This window comes from Salmo salar, chromosome ssa24 (assembly GCF_905237065.1).
Source record: "Salmo salar chromosome ssa24, Ssal_v3.1, whole genome shotgun sequence".
Classification (NCBI taxonomy): Eukaryota; Metazoa; Chordata; class Actinopteri; order Salmoniformes; family Salmonidae; genus Salmo; species Salmo salar.
Window position 1 is genome coordinate 20175317 of NC_059465.1, and position 18862 is coordinate 20194178.

At 43.2% G+C, this 18862-nt stretch overlaps 2 protein-coding genes across 5 annotated transcripts in view; both read left to right on the forward strand.

Moving 5' to 3' along the window:
- The first annotated feature begins 606 nt into the window (after positions 1-606).
- On the forward strand, positions 607-11538 carry LOC106585595 (KAT8 regulatory NSL complex subunit 3). Of its 3 annotated transcripts, XM_014171982.2 has the most exons (20): positions 608-947; positions 1482-1751; positions 1946-2116; positions 2298-2388; positions 2543-2728; positions 2847-2978; positions 3270-3386; positions 3498-3596; positions 3761-3832; positions 4772-4846; positions 4994-5151; positions 5359-5422; positions 5621-5803; positions 8144-8300; positions 8574-8651; positions 9069-9245; positions 9476-9563; positions 9758-9885; positions 10296-10402; positions 10498-11538. In XM_014171982.2, exons 2-20 carry the CDS (start codon positions 1540-1542, stop codon positions 10732-10734), a joined length of 2532 nt encoding a protein of 843 aa, XP_014027457.2. In that variant the 5' UTR covers positions 608-947; positions 1482-1539; the 3' UTR covers positions 10735-11538. The 3 variants fall into 3 exon arrangements, with proteins under 3 accessions (XP_014027459.2, XP_014027457.2, XP_014027458.2); XM_014171984.2 differs by lacking the exon at positions 9758-9885 and having other exon boundaries at positions 607-947; XM_014171983.2 differs by lacking the exon at positions 9758-9885 and having other exon boundaries at positions 10312-10402.
- Positions 11539-16502: 4964 nt separating this feature from the next.
- LOC106585594 (bone morphogenetic protein 1) overlaps positions 16503-18862 on the forward strand; it is a 68569-nt gene continuing 66209 nt past the window's right edge. For both annotated transcript variants that reach the window (XM_014171981.2, XM_014171980.2), the window contains exon 1: positions 16503-16870. Coding sequence is in view for 1 of the 2 variants with exons in the window: in XM_014171980.2 (XP_014027455.2) it covers positions 16726-16870 (145 nt within the window). In the remaining variant the exon portion in view is untranslated. The remainder of the gene's footprint in view (positions 16871-18862) is intronic.

Here is an 18862-nt window from a genome sequence, read left to right on the forward strand (position 1 = left end):
CTGTGCCATGCCTGTACTTTGGTGGTGTGGGGAAGTTATTGGTGTTGTCTCTCATTTACTGCCAGTAAAATATCAATAAAAAATATAATTCAGATTTAAAAAAATTGTGTGTGTGTGTGGTGGTGTTGCGGGGGGGGGTTCTTCTATCCTTGTGGGGACCTAAAACCCCAAAGTCCCCACAAGGATAGTAAAATAAAGGAAAATTATCCCTTGTGGGGACATTTCCCACTTCCCCATGAGGACAAAGACTATTTTAAGCTAAGTGGTTAGATTTAGGGATACAATTAGGGTTTGAATTAGGGTAAGGGGTTATTGGTTTAAAATCATATTTATCGACTGTTTTTACATTTTGCAATCATAATAGTTCATATAAATACACATCAGCATTCACATCAATACATCAATTCATTATTACATAACATGGTTTACAGTGTGTTGTAGCAGTTCCATAAAATGTGTTCTAAACTCTCATCATCATAACAATTAGGCATAGGACAAAATGTACTTTGAACAAAACAGCTCCACTTTACTACGGCACGCACTGGTAAACGTCGTACGGAAATCCACCATGCAGTTTCTATGACATTTTCTGACAATTGTGTACTGAGTAGATTTTTAATACATTCTTCACCATCTGGTTTACATAGAGCCACTGCTTTTCAGGGTTCAGAGCAGGCGCGGGCCAAGACCCCAGTACATGCACCGCCCGTAGGAAATAGCTATCCAGGCGGTGTTTTGCATCCGTGTACTGACAGTGGCACGCGCCCACTCAAAACAAAAGGAAGTCGGCTATAATCAATGATTTATAGAAACCCGAGGCCGAGTAGTCCTCAAATGTGAACATTTACACGGAATTTAGATTTTGACGTTTATATTTGACTGAATTTGGACTAAATGATATTTCGATTGCAATCACATAATGCTATCAATGGTAGTAGTATGAAAAGGTGAGTAGCCAATACGACTAGCGCGTGCTAGCTTTAATGCGACTATGCTTGCCAAGTTAGCTAGCTATGTAGCCACGTTGTAATGCCCGGTATGGTTGTTAGTTACCCCTTCTGTAAGCTATGCGCTAACGTTAGTGTAATGCATATTTCGTGTTGTTAGGTAGCTAACTAGCTAGTTAGAGTTAGCGCATCTGTCTAGGCCATGTAGCTAGCTTACGTTAGCAAGTTAGCCAGCTACATAATAAAGTAACGTCAACAGCGCACAGCTCGCTCTCCGCCATGCATGAAGCAAACGCATGTTGCATGCTATCAACATTATGAGAACATCTCTAAAGAATCTAGCTAGCTAAAATAATACCGTTAGCTAACTAGCCAGCTAGCTAGCGTTACAAAGTTGGTTATTAAGCCAATGCATAAGAAGGATGCTTGTAACGAACCAGCTGTGGGTTAAAGATGAGTGGTCCAACTCACATGACGTGATGTCCCATTATGTTTTGACGTATATGATATTGATCATGGTGCCTCCCCCTTCAGGCTTGTGTTGAAAGGACCACTCTGCCAGAGCTGTAGGGCCTTGGGGCTCCAGTAGAGGATGTACCGTAGTGGGGACAGGGACTTCCAGACTTCAGCGCAGAGGATGGGTACATCCTTGATGTTCCAGTTGTCTGTTCATGAGCGTGAGCAGGACTTGGTGTTATTGGACCACAGCTATGCCAAGCCATGGAATGTCCACCCGGACGCCAGCAGTGCCCGGCCCACGCGCATGCTGTTCGTCACACCCCGTCGCCAACCTGATGCCACTCCGTGAGTGTCAACCCTCATATTCCTCACTAATGACTCAATGTCCAAATTATTTTATGCACACATATGACAACACTGAAGACATGTCCATCTTTCTGCCTCAGAACAAATTTAATTTTGTAACTTTATCAAGGCAATAATTAAGTGACTGCTAAAACTGGATAACATTGACTGAAGTATGTTTGTGTCTTTTGCAGGGAATCAGATCTGTCAATAGATGTGGAATCTGTCACGCCTACACCTATTCCACTCTATGACAACCAGAAAGCACGCAGTGTTATGAAGGAGTGTGAGCGACATGTTTTATTTGCTCGCACAGTTGCCGATGGTCCCCCACCCCCTGATGACTGGGACGAACGCATCAACAAGTGAGTGGCCTCTACCCAACATCCCTTTGAATAACCCTATAGAGTTTTCTGTGGTGCAGTTGCCTTGTTTGCTCAGCTCTTGTATACACTTTTTTCCTAAATTATTAATGTGTCTCAATCTCCATTGCAAATAGTGATCATCTTCAAACTTCATTACTGGTACACACTGCTTGTATTACAGGGCTGGATGGTCGGTCACTCAAAACAAGTTATTTAATAAGGTGCTGAAAGCTCTGCAAGCTGAAAGACTGGCCCGGCTTGCCAATGAAAATGTGAGTTCATAAACACCACCTAAATGCTTTTGTATGTGGTGCCGATTTTGTTTTAAAAGTGATTCAACACGAAAATATTGCATTGACATGTTTCAGTTTGAATGACTATCAAAGTTCCTGTCCCTGTTGTCTCACCATCCCTTCTGACTCGTAGGCATCCAATGAGCCAGTATTGCGCAGGATTGCTGTGGACAAATGTGCCCGGAAGGTGCGCCATGCACTGGCCAGTGTCAACTGGGACACCAAACTGACCCAGTGGCTACACAGCACCCTGATAGAGTCTCTCAGTCTGGCCATGCTGGCTGCTTACCTGGACGTACTGCAGACACTCAAGAGCAAGGTACTCATTATCTCTCTCTCTCAAAATGTGATTATACTTTGATGTTATGACACATGCATTCTTATAAAGAGGGATACATTCTATCAGGATGATTCACCATTCCTCTCTGTCTGTGCAGTTGCCCTTGCTGATTGACAGGATGCTGCTGACGTCGTCAGTAAAGACTGGAGCGGCTGGTGCAGAAGCCCTCTCTCTGCTCCTGAAGAGGCCCTGGGATCCAGCCGTGGGCGTTCTGTCTCACAACAAACCGGTACGTCTCTAATGCTGATATCCCTGTCAGTGGTGCTGGGAGCAATCAGAATTCACTGCAGTCAAAGAATGAATAGGACAATGGAAACAAACACACATTCCAAATTATAATAGGGATGAAAGTGATAGTTGTGGCAGTAAGAGAAAGCTCTTAGTAGTTTCATTTTTATACTGTTTTATTCGGCTAACTGTCTTACTTTGACCACTGTTTTGATTTGCACTACTTTGATTACATTTCCCAAATGATGTGATGATAACCAGATGCCTATCTTTGTGCTTGTTTGTATTGCAGAGCAAGCTTCCTGGCTCCCCACTCATCTTAATTGTACCATCAGGTCCCACCAATCCTGCTCTTTCTACCCCACGCCGATTTAGATTTTGGCAGTCACAACTCTCCTGCTTGGGAAAGGTTTGTATCTATTCTATTCATACTCAAGTGTGACTGCGTCTCTGTGTTTTATTCACACCCAATAGGCTTTTGGGCAAGTAATTGAATTACTGTATAATGTGTCTATCCCAGGTCATCCCAGTAAATACCCATGTAAACAGTGGAGCCAATGTGGGCATCACTCAGTGTCTGGAGCACTTGTTGGCCACAGCCCGCGCCAAAGTCATGGAGGTAAGGCTGTTCTATGAATCTGAAGTTGTGTATCCAGATTAATGTTCCTAATGGATTTGACCGTTGCTACTAATTTGAGATTGTTGTTTGAATATTATGTACCAGACTGATCTGTCTATTCATTTGCTTCTATTCATTTGCTTTTCAATGCATTTATTCACCAGGTCCACAGTCACTTCCCTCACAAACCCATTATCTTGGTTGGCTGGAATGTGGGAGCTCTCATCGCCTGTCACGTAAGGCTGCTTTATGAATACTGTCTATGTCTATACTGAACACTTATAAACGCAACATGCAACAATTTCAAGGAGTTATAGTTCATATAAGGAAATCAGTCAATAAGAAATGAGGCCCTAATCTATGAATTTCACATGACTGGGCAGGGTCGCAGCCATGGGTGGGCCTGGGAGGGTATAGGCCCACCCACTTGGGAGCCAAGCCCAGCCAATCAGAGTTCGCTTTTCCCCACAAAAGGGCTTTATTACAGACAGATACTCCTCAGTTTCATCAGCTGTCCGGGTGGCTGGTCTCAGACGACCCCGCAGGTGAAGTAGCGGGATGTGGAGGTCCTGGGCTGGTGTGGTTACATGTGGTCTGCGGTTGTGAGGTCCGTATTACGTACTGCCAAATTTTCTAAAATGACGTTGGAGGCGGCTAATAGTAGAGAAATTAACATGAAATTCTCTGGCAACAGCTCTGGTGGACATTCCTGAGGTCAGCATGCCAATTGCACGCTCCTTCAACTTGAGACATCTGCACATTTTTAGAGTGGGCTTTTATTGTCCCCAGCACAAGATGCATGTGTAATGATCATGCTGTTTAGTTTCTTGATATGCCGCACCTGTCAGGTGAATGGATTATCTGGGCAAAGGAGAAATGCTCACTAACGGATGTAAACAAATGTGTGCACAACATTTGAGAGGAATACGCTTTTTATGCATATGAAACATGTCTGTGATCTTATATTTCAGCTCATGAAACATGGGACAAACACTTTACATGTTGCGTTTATATTTTTGTTCAGTATATATGGTGTCCGCATTTTCTAAGAGTATTCTCTGTGATGCTCAGAAAGATATACATCTGTTGGTTATTGAAAACCAATCCGTGGTTTGATGTGTGCGATGGGTGGATGTGACACTGGTGCACATATTGACGTGGTTGTCCTCACCCAGGTCTCCCTCATGGAGTACCTGACCGCTGTGGTGTGTCTTGGCTTTCCTCTGCTAACAATCAATGGGTCAAGAGGGGTAAGGAAATATGCTCAAATGTTTTCTGCCTTGTGGAGACATTAGAATATGATGCTTCTACTTGTCTTACAGTTTCAACATTCTTTCACCGGTCAGGGATGTGAGTCATAGACTTCTATTGACTGTATTTGTATTGTTGACTGGCAGGATGTGGACGACCCCTTACTGGACATGAAGACCCCAGTGCTGTTTGTGGTTGGTCAGAACGCTCTGCAGTGTGGCACAGAGGCCATGGAGGAGTTCCGAGAGAAACTTAGAGTCGACAACAGCATGGTGGTGGTGGGGGGAGCTGAAGACAACCTCAGGTGGGTTAAGCCTACCCTGGGTTTACTCTGAGGAGGGTTAGTGGTCTTCACACGCTATTGAAATATATATGAAGACATTGGAATTTTAAAAAGCAATTTTAAACTTGTTGACTGCTCATAGTCATTTTCTGCATGGCTATTCAATTGAAGAATTTGAGGGCATTTCAGTTTATTTCTCAGTCATGATTAAATGGTGTCTTTCCTCAGAATCAACTCAACAAAGATCAAATCAGAGGGACTAACACAGACCATGGTGGATCGCTGCATTCAGGTTGGTCCATTTTTCTTGTCCTTGTCTTGGAAAGGAACCATGTTTGTTTTATTCAGACAATGTTGGCTAAGTGCAGGAGTTTCTACAAAAACTCCAATGAATTTTGAGAATTAATCCATGGCCATCAAACTCTTCACATATAGTGTCAGTGAAATGCTTTTGATGCAGATATACATGCCTGTTGTCTCTCGTGTGTAGGATGAGATAGCAGACTTCCTGTCGGGAGTGCTGGAGCGGGCGGAGAGCCACGGCCACGGCTCCGGAGAGCTGAGGGACCTGGACACAGAGAAGAAGAAGCAGCCCTGGCGGGAGTTACCCTTTGACCTGGAGAGGGCCCGCCCCTCTTCCCCTGCCCTCAGAGTACCCATCTCAGGCTCCGAGGTACATCCTGCATCACTCAGTCACGCTTAGGAAAACTAGCAAGGTAATGCTAGGAATTATATACACTGACTGTACAAAACATTAGGAACACCTTTTGCCCTCAGAACAGCCTAAGTCCACCGGGGCATGGACTCTAGAAGGTGTCAAAAGCGTTCCACAGGGATGCTGGCCCATCTTGACTCCAAAGATTCCCACAGCTGTGTTAAGTTAGCTGGATGTACTTTGGGTGGTGGACCATTCTTGATACACACGGGAAACTGTTGGGCGTGAAACTCTGCCCCATTGCCATCCTTGACACACTCCAACCGGTGTGCCTGGCACCTACTACCATACCCTGTTCAAAGGCACTTAAATATATTGTCTTGCCCATTCATCCTCTGGATGGCACATACGGTGCCTTCGGAAAGTATTCAGACACCATGACTTTTTCCATATTTTGTTATGTTACAGCCTTATTCTAAAATGTATAAAATTAAAATAACAACTCAGCAATCTACACACAATACCCCATAATGACAAAGAAAAAAGAGGTTTTAAATTTTTTTGCAAATGTATTCAAAATAAAAACAGAAATACCTTATTTACATAAGTATTCAGACCCTTTGCTATGAGACTTGATTGGATGTGATTTGGAAAGGCACACACCTGTGTATATACGGTCCCACAGTTGACAGTGCATGCCAGAGAAAAACCAAGCCATGAGGTAGAAGGAATTTTCCATAGAGCTCCGAGACAGGATTGTGTCGAGCCACAGATCTGGGGAAGGGGACCAATAAATGTCTGCAGCATTGAAGGTCTCCAAGAACACAGTGGCCTCCATCATTCTTAAATGGAATAAGTTTGGAACCACCAAGACTCTTCCTAGAGCTGGCCACCTGGCCAAACTGAGCAATCGGGGGAGAAGTGCCTTGGTCAGGGAGGTGACCAAGAACCCGATGGTCACTTTGACAGAGCTCCAGAGTTCCTCTGTGGAGATGGGAGAACCATCCAGAAGGACAACCATCTCTGCAGCACTCCACCAATCAGGCCTTTGTGGTAGAATGGCCAGATGGAAGCCACTCTTCAGTAAAAGACGTATGACAGCCCGCTTGGAGTTTGCCAAAAGACACCTAAAGAATCAAGATTCTCTGGTTTGATGAAACCAAGATTAAACTCTTTGGCCTGAATGCCAAGCGTCACATCTGGAGGAAACCTGGCCCCATCCCTACGGTGAACCATGGTGGTGGCAGCATCATGCTGTGGGGATGTTTTTCAGTGGCATGGACTGGGAGACTAGTCAGGATCGAGGGAAAGATGAACAGAGAAAAGTACAGAGAGATCCTTGATGAAAACCTGCTCCAGAGCGCTCAGACTGGGGCGATGGTTCACCTTCTAAGAGGACAACGACTCTAAGCACACAGCCAAGACAACACAGGAGTGGCATCGGGATAAGTCTGAATGTCCTTGAGTGGCCCAGCCAGAGCCTGGACTTGAACCTCGATTGAACATCTCTGCAGAGACCTGAAAATAGCTGTGTAGCAACGCTCCCCATCCAACCTGATAGAGCTTGAGAGGATCTGCAGAGAATGGGAGAAACTCCCCAAATACAGGTGTGCCAGGCTTGTGCTTCAATAAAGTACTGAGTAAAGGGTCTGAATACATATGTAAATTTGATATTTCTGTTTTATTCTTTATAAATTAGCAAAAATGTCTAAACCTGTTTTTGCTTTGTCATTATGGGGTATTTAGTGTAGATTGAGGGGGGAAAAAAACAATGTAATACATTTTAGAACAAAGCTGTAACGAAACAAAATATGAAAAAAGCCAAGGGGTCTGAATAATTACTGAAGGGTCGTTATCACTTCATTTTTTTATTATATAAATAAATGTGGGTCAGAAAGAAAAGTCAGTGTAGAACATCATTGCCCATCATGCATTGCTCTAACTTTCAAAAGATTGTTCCGAAGTTTGCCCACAAATAATTATTTTCCTACGAATTAAGTCGTTAAATTTTTGGGGTCTTTTCACACACAAAATCACAAAATCTGCTGAAATACTTTTTGTACATATTTGCATGAATTGAGTGAGATTGTGTTGGATGGCTTGAGACGGCATCCAAATAAAAGAAACATATGTAGCTTAGGCTGACAGATTCGTATGGGGATTTTGTATTATTACGCTAATTCCATTTCCACGAGGTGCAGACATTGACCTTAGGGGGTTAACAAGTGACATCAAAAAGGGATAATATCTTTCACCTGATCAGACTGTCACTGAAAGAGCAGGTGTTCCTAATGTTTTGTACACTCAGTGTACATTGCTGCTCATTTGATTAGCCGTGTTTTCTGGTTGTGTCCTCAGGACCGGTCCAGTGTATGCAGCAGTCCCACCTCCGGCCCAAAGCCAAAGACCTCGGGACTGTCCCCGGCACAGAAGTCCAGCCTGATCACCGCCACACAACTCCTCAAGACCCATATGCAGCGGTCTGGGACGGTGCTCACACACAAGCAGGCACAAGGTTTGTGGGCTTACTAGCGTGCATGAACACACACACACAGCTTTCACATTTGACACATTTGTTTGTGTGAGTTTGTTCTAATGAGTCAGTCACCTCCATTGACAATGTGGGCTTGGGAAAATGTGAATGAAATATTGAATGGTGAAAATAGTTTTCTTAGACATGAATCTTGTTAGAGCAGTCACGACAACAGAAGGGCACAATGGAACATGACTGATATATTTTCATCCCTTCTCTTTCTACTATTCCTTCTACCTTTTTAATTCATTCCAGCCCAGTTTGCTGCTTTTATGAAACAAAACATGCTTGTGAGGAAAAATCTTCCCCCTGGCGCTCCCTCCTGTATCTTTGGTAAGTATCTCCTTTTTTCTCTTCTGTCTGCCATCTCCCTCTTACTGCCAGATCATTAGCTTCTGCCGAGTCCCCAACTACTGGATGTTCCGGTTTTCAGGGGAAATGGAAAGAGCCTATGACGCGACTTCCGCTTTTGGACGTTAACAAGGTGACACTCCATCTGAACTCCTCCACATTTACTGGACTTATTGAACAATGCAGAAGAGAACCTTCCCTTTTTTACTTCTTTTTTCTCGTCAAGACCAGTATGTAGGGGAACTAGTTTTAGATGTTTCTTTTACGCTTTCTACGTTAGGTTACCAGATAATTGATGTACATTTTTTACAGGGTCATATAACAATTTTGAGAATTTCTATCAGGGTTGAAGTGGTCTGGTTTGTATATCCCAGTCAGTGATGTCTGTCTGTGTTTCAGTGCCTGTATCCAGTGAGCAGACTGAGAGCCTGGAGAGAGACGAGCTGAAGGCCCATCTGAAGAGGAGGCAGACGCCCAGCCCTACTCCCACCAAGGCCTCAAAGAGAGCCAAGATCAAGGTGACCATCCTGCATGGAGAGACCGCAGGGGGCGCTGTCAGCTCTGCAGCACAGGAAGGTAACTGGCTCAGATTTAAGTTTGGGCAGTTTTCTGCTCCTCTAAATGAATGATTCAGTAAAGAAAAATTAGAAATTGTTTCCAAGTTAATTTAAATATTTGTAGGGCTTATATGGATCATAGTCATTTCCACCATTTCAAAACTCATTAGAAACCATTGTCAATGTTATATTGTGGCGTTGTCCAATCAGATTTGGCTTATTCTCTTCATGGTCTGTTTTCCAATGCAGTGGCACCCTCTGGGAAGCCCCTGACTGTGACTGTGGGACAGACTGTGTCTGGAGCCAAGGAAGTCTCTGGACTCCTCACAGCCCCGCGGTAGGCCTGACACACCATGATCTCCAACTTTCCAAACTCTCTCCCGTTGGGCAGTGGTGTGTGCTGCAAACGGATTGAGTTCTGAACTGGTTGGAAGTTATTGTATAGAAAATAAACTATGGGGAGGGTAGCTACCACAGCAGCTCTGTTTATCGGAGCAACTTTGAGTAGATTGATTGTGTGTGTTAATGCAGGTCTGGTAGTCTGACAGGGGTGTCTAGTGCCCAGAGCTCAGGTTCCAGCTCTTTCCACAATCTGCAGAGTTGCATGGTGTCAGGGTCCTCCTCACAAGTCCAGGTGCAAGCTCCTGCTACTGCCCAAGGTATCTCCTACCTGCCTGCACGACTGTCCTAACCCGGCACTGCAGCAGATCTATCTCACAGAACACTGAACTACAACCAAATATGTTGTACAGTATATTTTCACAGATGTCTTAGTTGCTATGCAGAGGAACAGAGAATCAATGTAAAAAGAATGGGACTAAAGTGGAGTTGTTTTATGTCATGATTTTGAGCACTTCACGAGAACCGATCTGCGCAAACAATGTTATTGATTACTTTTTGCGTTACCCCTGCAATGTCTCTGGTTGTTTTTTTCAAGGTCGTTATTTTGAATGGACAAATAGGGGTGGTTCTCAACTGTCGTCACCAGCAATTGTGTTGTTGAGCTTCCTATATTGACTGTGTCTAAATGTGAACTGTGCTGAATCATTCTCGCTGTGTTTGTGTGCAGCACCTTCTGCCAGCAGCCTCCTCCACGGCCTAAGTTTCAGTCTACAGGAGATAGTGACCAAATCCCCTAGCCTGCCCAGCACAACAGCTAGCATGGGCAGCATTCAGGTACAACCGGCCTCAAAAACCTGCTAAAAGTATCCTTGTGTCTGTGTGTGCTGACTCATTGTTACTGACAGGCTCTACCTCTCCTCTCTCCCTAGGCCCTCGGTAGGAAGCCCCAGGGTCAGGTTCTTAACTCCAAAGGTACTGGCAGCAGCACTCTGATCCGGGCAGTGCCTGTGGTCTCCACTGGAGGGCTGACCAAGACAACTGCCATCCACCAGCTACTCAACAACGGCGGGCTGGCCAAGCTGGCGAGTGGCCTCCCCGGCCTGCCACACATCTCCACCCAGAGCGCCGGTACGTCTCGAACTGCCAGACCACGGCGGCCACGCTGAATGCCCGGGGTTAACTCCTTAACCCCTTGTTTCGGGAAAGCTAGAATTGCAGGACGGGCCCTATTGCCAGTTCACTTTGGCCACACTACAGATGGGTGACACAGATAGTGGACAGCATGATCAGTAATGTGTATGCAGATAGTCATCTATGAAGATCCTAGGTGTTGTCAGTATCTGAAAAGCCAGACTTGCAGCCGTGTAATATCGAGTATATAGATTTGTATTGTACGGGATGTGTTTTTGTACTTTGTACAAATGTTCATGTTTGGAAAGAGCCATAAAGAAAACCTCAATGAATACCATGATCCGGGGGGATGTGACATTAGAATTAGGTTTGATGAAGTCAAGTTTAATAGTTATTGTTCCTGAATCAATGGAAGTCTGCAGGTATGTCAAATGTAAATGTTCGAAATGCTGACATGAGAATCCGTCAATGGCATGTTCATATTTGCGTGATGTTGCTTTGAATACATGGAACTCTTGATACAAAATCGATATCACAAGAATTGTGAATCAGGAGGGCCAAAAATGAATGCATTTTAATAATGACTAAATGTCACATGACTACAGAATATGTCAATGGCCCTGTTCAGAATGAATTTCTTCACCACATACGTCCACTCGGTAAAGATAGTCTTCATGTTACAATATTATATAAATCACCTGCAAGCAGCAGCCATACTTCCAGATGCGCACAAGGACCCACAGACTCACTTTGGAGGGAATAGAAGAGTTGAAGGCAATAATATTCACATCCGGCATACCATCTCTGTTTCTATCATTGCAATAAAGACTGGAAAATAACCCATGTTTTCATTCCTATTTTTTTATTGAGAAATGGATGTTGCTGTTAAGATATCCAAGTCTTCCACTCCTTCCCCAGGATTGCTGTTGTCTTTGGAGGCTTATTTCTGTAATTCTGTGTAAAGTTCGAACCTGGATGAATCATTTACGCTAAGACTAAAACAAGTTATTTTTATCCCTACATACTCCAGTAGAAATCCTGTATATACGGGAAGATCTCAATTGCATACACCTCGTGTCCTCTACACAAAACCCATTTGAGGACAGGGACCTCTGGCTTTCTCATCCAATGGGTTTTGAGAAGGAGAGAGGACGCGAGGAGTATGCAATTGAGATCTTTCCTCACTGCGTCTCTTGACATGGACTGTTCTTGTCATTGAGAAAAGCAAGCCAGACATGAAAATACAGCCAAAACACCAAATACGCCCTTGGGAACTTAGTTTCATTTGAAGAAATATTTGATCTGATTTAAATATTTTTTTCCCCCATCGGATTAACACTGCTAGACACTCGCTGTTCAGGAATGTCAGTTGGAAAGTTGCCTGCTTTGCTGTGTCTGAGGGAAAATTCTGTCTGAACTAAGCTTGACACCCAGATCTAGTTAAAAGATCTGAGTAGGTGTGTAACCCATGCCATCTCTGTGTGTTGGCAGCAGGGCTGAGAGCCCCCAAAAATATAATTGTGACGCTGCGAGGACAGCCCAGCAGAATGACTGCACTGGGCTAGGCTGTGGGTGGCACGAATGCTGTCCAAACATCCTGATATGAAAGTCTGTCTCCTCACAAACAGCAAACATATCTTAACTTTTATCACATTTTCTAAAACAATGGATTGTTACCAAATATCCTGAGTGTACAAAACGTTAGGAACATATAGGAACAGACATTAGAAACATATCCTAATATTGAGTTGTACCCCCTTTTGCCCTCACAACAGCCTCAATTTGTCAGGGCATGGGCTCTACAAGGTGTCAATAGTTCCACAGGGATGCTAGCCCATGGTGACTCCAATGCTTCCCACAATTGTCAAGTTGACTGGATGTCCTTTGGGTTGTGGACCGTTCTTGATACACACAGGAAAACTGTTCAGTGTGAAACTTGGCAGCATTGTCATTCTTGACACACTCAAAACGGTGCAGCTGGTACCTAATACCATACCCTGTTCAAAGGCACTTAAATATTTTGTCTTGCCCATCACCCTGCGAATGGCACATACACAATCCATGTCTCAAGGCTTAAAAATCCTTCTTTAACATGTCTCCTCCCCTTCATACACAGAAGTGGATTTAACAAGTGACATCAAATAGGGATCATAGTTTTCACCTGGATTCACCTGGTCAGTCTGTCATGGAAAGAGCAGGTGTTCTTAATGTTTTGTACACTGTATATCCTCTTTTTCAGTGATGACCTAATGATGACCGTGATGACTGAATCATGCCAGATGCCAAATGTGATGCCATCATCCTGAACGGAGCTATGATCTGACTATTCAGATATGTAGATATGGGTTAGTTTATGTACCCCCTGCCCTTATGTCTACTCCCACCCCAATGCAGCAGATGAACACTGCATTACGTAAAGGATTCATTCCCCATGGTTTGAGATGACTAGCTGTATAGTGGATGAGTCTCCATTCTGCTACAGGCACTCTCCATCAACCCAACTGCCATATGTTGACAGTTGAGGGCATACAATATTGAAGGTATTTTGTCACATTTTGGAATCCTCAGCATCATTGAAAAGGATAGCCCTAACAGTCTTTTTCTATATGCTTTGTTCTGTAACTTTGTTTGGCTCCAGTTGGGTCAATTAATTTATAATTTGACCTCCATCTCATGAGAGGAATTCTATAAAGCTTTTTGGCCTGGCAAGATGTTTCAAAAATATGTGTGTGACATTGATTGTGTTTATTAATAGGTGGACTACTCCTGTGTTGTAAATGTGTATTTACAGATCACAAACATTTGACTTTTAAATGGAACAAGAGCAAGGTGAGAGGACATGATTGTTATAACAGAGGTTCACCATCATTTTGAGCTTTTCATGTAAGTTTGAATAGCTCATCATTGGCTAGTAGTGAAGCATTGAACAAGCACATCATTATCTTCATACCTTATTCTTCTGCACTGTGTCTTCATTACACACATGGGTAACAGTCAGACAAGATAGAGGAGAGAGTATGTTTTAGCTCTTATATAAGCCAGGCTTTGTCTGTGATAAACAGGGGATAAGTATGCCAGTCAGGAAGACAGCCAGAGACTGCTGTTGGACTAACCTCCCCACAGTTCATGGTAATATCCATTCCTTCAGGCAATCCATGTTTCACTCCTACCACAGAGTGATCTATAATGTGGTCTGCAAGTGTTTGTCTCAAACACTTTCTACATTAAGCTTTGTATGTGGACACCTGCTCGTCGAACATCTCATTCCAAAATCATGGGTATTAATATGGAGTTGGTCCCCACTTTGCTGCTATAACAGCCTCCACTCTTCTGGGAAGGCTTTCCACTAGATGTTAGAACATTGCTGGGGGAACTTGCTTCCATTCAGCCACAAGAGCATTAGTGAGGTCGGGCACTAATGTTTGCCGATTAGGCCTGGCACGCAGTCGGCGTTCCAATTCAACCCAAAGGTGTTCAATGGGGTTGAGATCAAGGCTCTGTGCAGACCAGTCATTAGGGCTCTGTGCAGACCAGTTCTTCCACACCAATCTCGACCAACCATTTTTGTATGGACCTCACTTTCTGCACAGGGGGCATTGTAATGCTGAAACAGGAGAGGGTCTTCCCCAAACTTTTGCCACAAAGTCAGAAGCACAGAATCTTCTAGAATGTCATTGTATGCTGTATCGTTAAGATTTCCCTTCACGGGAACTAAGGGGCCTAGCCCGAACCATGAAAAACAGCCCCTGACCATTATTCCTCCACCAAACTTTACAGTTGGCACTATGCATTTGGGCAGATGGCATTCTCCTGGCATCCGCCATACCCAGATTCGTCCGTCGGACTGCCAGATGGTGAAGTGTGATTCATTACTCCAGAGAACATGTTTCCACTGCTCCAGAGTCCAATGGCGGCGCGCTTTACACCACTCCAGCCAACACTTAGCATTGTGCATGGTGATCTTAGGCTTGTGTGCAGCTGCTTGGCCATAGAAATCCATTTCATGAAGCTCTTGATGAACAGTTCTTGTGCTGACGTTGCTTCCAGAGGCAGTTTGGAACTCAGTTTTAGATTTGTGTATTGTTTAAATTGTTAGATAGATACTACTGCACTGTTGGAGCTAGGAACACAAGCATTTCGCTACAACCGCAATAACATCTGCTAAACGTGTATGTGATCAATTAACATTTGATTAGATTTTTTTAGTGAGTGTTGCAACCGAGGACAGACGATTTGTATGCTCTTCAGCACTCGGCGGTCCAGTTCTATGAGCTTGTGTGGCCTACCACTTCGCGTCTGAGCCGTTGTTGCTTCTAGACATTTCCACTTCACAATAAAATCACTTACAGTTGACCGGGGAAGCTCTAGCAGGGCATCCTATGACGGTGCCACGATGAAAGTCACTGAGCTCTTCAGTACGGGCCATTCTACTGCCAATGATTGTCTATGGAGATTGCATGTCTGTGTGCTCGATTTTAAACACCTGTCAGCAACGGGTGTGGCTAAAATAGCTGAATCCACTAATTTGAAAGGGGTTTCCACATACTTTTGGCCATGTAGTGTATTTTAAATCTCCAAAACGGACATATTTGCTTGGTTGCTTCCCATGCTTACTGAGTGAGACCCCCACTTACTGAGAAATGATTCAGGCCACATTTGATCAGGATCTTTGTGTCAAAATGTCACTTGTATTTAGTCAACACAGCTCCATCCTGTTCACTCCCAAATCACTGGGATGAGACACGTGACAAATCAAATGCTAACTCAGCAATGACAAATCAAACGCTAACTCATTTGTCTTTGCAGACTGATCTACATGTTTTTGCAAACTTTGAATTGTCTACATTCAAGTTTGCACAATTGATCATTTTGTGCAGTATCATGATCAGTGGAACAGGTAGGAATGTTTGATATTTTACATGTTTGCTGTCGAGTCATTTGTATTCAGTTAATAATGAAATAATCAATCTTTGTCATCCTTCGTGTTTACTTTTAGATTACTAATAAGTTGTGTTTTTCTTGTCAGGTAAAATATTTCTATAACTGGTGTAAAATATGATCATTCCATGTGTTGGCAACAGGTGGCGCTCAACTCAGTAAAAACCATTACTGTTTTAACTCTGGTTCTTAATGATACACAGTATGAGTTATAACTCCCTTTTTATTTTTGTCTCTAATTGCATAGTTAGTTTGATATCTGATTTATAGATTTCATCAAGTGATAATAAGGCTGTGGTATCTTTGTCACATCTACGGAAGGGTTCTGCCTTGTGTCTGGGGAAGCCTGTCTCTGATAAACAGCTTAATGTCTCTTTACAACTAGACAAAATACACGATGAACTGTGTGACTTATATCACCTGAGTAGTTTAGTGATGACAATGCCAGCCAGGAATAAAAGTATGTGTGCTGTGTGTGTCAATCCATCTCCATTGGCCTTTCTTTATATATCGACTATGGGAGCAGAGGGGTGTGATCATTTGGGATGATGAAACAAAATGTTATTTGTAACTTTGGAATGATAGGTTTTCGACTTACCTTCAAATTACACAAATCAAGTCTAGTTTATTTCTCATATGTACAGGAACACATGGTACCCAAAAACATAAGACTGGTTGCTCTTAATTTTCCAGTATTGACCATGCACATTTCGATCTTGTGCTGTTGAAATGAAATGTGTTTACACAATGCAATCATGTTTGTTAAGTTTAGGGATTGTATTTAAAGACTAAGATAAATAAGTATTCTCCCGACGAGTAGGTACGGGCCCCCATCGCTGTGGCTCCTCTCCATAGAGCCCAACGTGATGATGTGCCACGATCACCGAAGTTTGCCGGAGCACGACTAGGGAGCGAATCACTGCCCCATAATCAAGACTTTGTGGAGAGGCTGAGCTCTGATTTTAAACCCGCCCTCCGGAGAGATCTAATTTCCCCAAAACCTCCCATTTTCTCTCTCTCCTTCTGTCCCTTTTTCTTTATCTCTTATTTTTCGTCTTTCGCTGTAACCTACCCCCCACTCACGAATCATGGATCTCACAACGAGATGTTTGTTTCTTCTTCCCTGCCTTTGCATGATATCTGCGATCGATTTAGAAGCAATTGAAACAAGCTACTATGTGGAGCCCACTGCCACATCAGATGTGATCGACTATAAGGATCCCTGTAAAGCTGGTAAGATTTTGGAACGCTATTTACCTCATTTATGTGGAGCTCAAACATGCCACGAAATGCTTTTGTGTGTCTGGAAGCTTGTGGTCAGTGAAGGAAATGCATTTGGAGATGACAGCGGTGAATCGAGTTTTAAAAGGTATAAGGATATTTTAAATGTCTTTATTTTTGACCTATTGTCATAGTTTTGCTGATTCACGCGTTGAACATAACATACTGTTGACATAGCTGGTGGTGGAAAGCTGGCACTCGTTGAAATAAAATAAGGACATTGTCATTTCTCAGGGTATAATGTTCAAAGCATGGAAGAAAAAAAAGTTTTGAATTTTTACTGGAGCATAATGCAAACATGTTATTAGTTTAAAAGTGTTGTCATCTTTATAGAAAGTATTTTCGATGTATGATATTTCTGTGTAGTTAAAACATTATGGCATTTTTAGAATAGCCTATTTAAAGAGATTAAGGAGTTAGGCTATAACTTGGAAGAATAAAGATCCATTGGAGAGCATCAAATAACCACCTATTGAACTGTCAATTGAAACTATTATAATCCATTCTACCGATCTTACGTTCACTTAAGTAGGCCTTAATCGTGAAGAAAAACGCTGCATTTTAGTATGTTATGAGGCTCCAGTGTTACCCACTTGGTTTTGTCATTGCGCAAAATGACGTGCATTTAATACTTCACCGGCTGTTCATGTGACCACTGAAAACAAGCGGCTGGAGGGGGTGCTGTAATTGAGTCCACACCTGGTTTATTTTATCCTCATGTATGATCTCCATTTCTGACCACTCAAAATCCCAATTCTGTTGACATTAATTGGGAGCCTATGTGATCTTCTAATTATACACTACATGACAAAAAATATGTGGACACCAGCATGAAAAACAGGCCCAGACCATTATTCCTCCTTCACCAAACTTTACAGTTGGCACTATGCATTAAGGCAGGTAGCATTCTCCTGGCAAACACAGATTTGTCCATCGGACTGCCAGATGCTGAAGTGTGATTCATCACTCCAGAGAACGCGTTTCCACTGCTCCAGAGTCCAATGGCTGCAAGCTTTACAGCCGATGCTTGGCATTGCACATAGTGATCTTTGGCTTGTGTGAACCTGCTCAGCCATGGAAACCCATTTCATGAAGCTCCCGATGAGCAGTTCTTGTGGTGACGTTGCTTCAATAGCCCGTTTGGAACTCAGTAGTGAGTGTTGCAACCGAGGACAGAGGATTTTCTTGCGCTTCAGCACACGGCGGTCCCGTTCCGTGAGCTTGTGTAGCCAACCACTTCATGGCTGAGCCGTTGTTGCTCCGAGACGTTTCCACCTAGATGTTTCCACTTCACAATAACAGCACTTACGGTTAACGAGGCGGCTCTAGCAGGGCAGAAATTTGACGAACTGACTTGTTGGAAAGGTGGCATCACATGACGGTTCCACGCTAAAGTCACTGAGCTCTTCATTAAGGCCATTCTACTGCCAATGTTTGTCTATGGAGATTGCATGACGGTGTGCTCTTTTTTTTTCTGCACCTGTCAGCAACGGCTCTGGCTGAAATAGCCAAATCCACTTATTTTAAGGGGTGTGTGTGTGTGTGTGTGTGTGTGTGTGTATATATACATACATGCATGCATGCATACATACATACAGTTGAAGTCGGAAGTTTACATACACCTTAGCCAAATACATTTAAACTCAGTTTTTCACAATTCCTGACATTTAATCCTAGTAAAAATTCCCTGTCTTAGGTCAGTTAGGATCACCACTTTAATTTTAGGAATGTGAAAGGTCAGAATAATAGTAGTGAGAATGATTTATTTAAGCTTTTATTTCTTTCATATTCCCAGTGGGTCAGAAGTTTACATACACTCAAATAGTATTTGGTAGTATTGCCTTTAAATTGTTTAACTTGGGTCAAACGTTTTGGGTAGCCTTACACAAGCTTCCCACAATAAGTTCAGTGAATTTTGGCTCATTCCCCCTGACAGAGCTGGTG

What these genes read in the sequence shown, in the direction of transcription:
- LOC106585595 (XM_014171982.2), top strand. Translation starts at nt 1,540, where the DNA reads ATGTACCGTAGTGGGGACAGGGACTTCCAGACTTCAGCGCAGAGGATG. An exon ending in AACTCTCCTGCTTGGGAAAG is followed by an intron (nt 3,387 to 3,497) that starts GTTTGTATCTAT and finishes TGTCTATCCCAG; the next exon opens with GTCATCCCAGTAAATACCCA. An exon ending in CCCGCGCCAAAGTCATGGAG is followed by an intron (nt 3,597 to 3,760) that starts GTAAGGCTGTTC and finishes TTTATTCACCAG; the next exon opens with GTCCACAGTCACTTCCCTCA.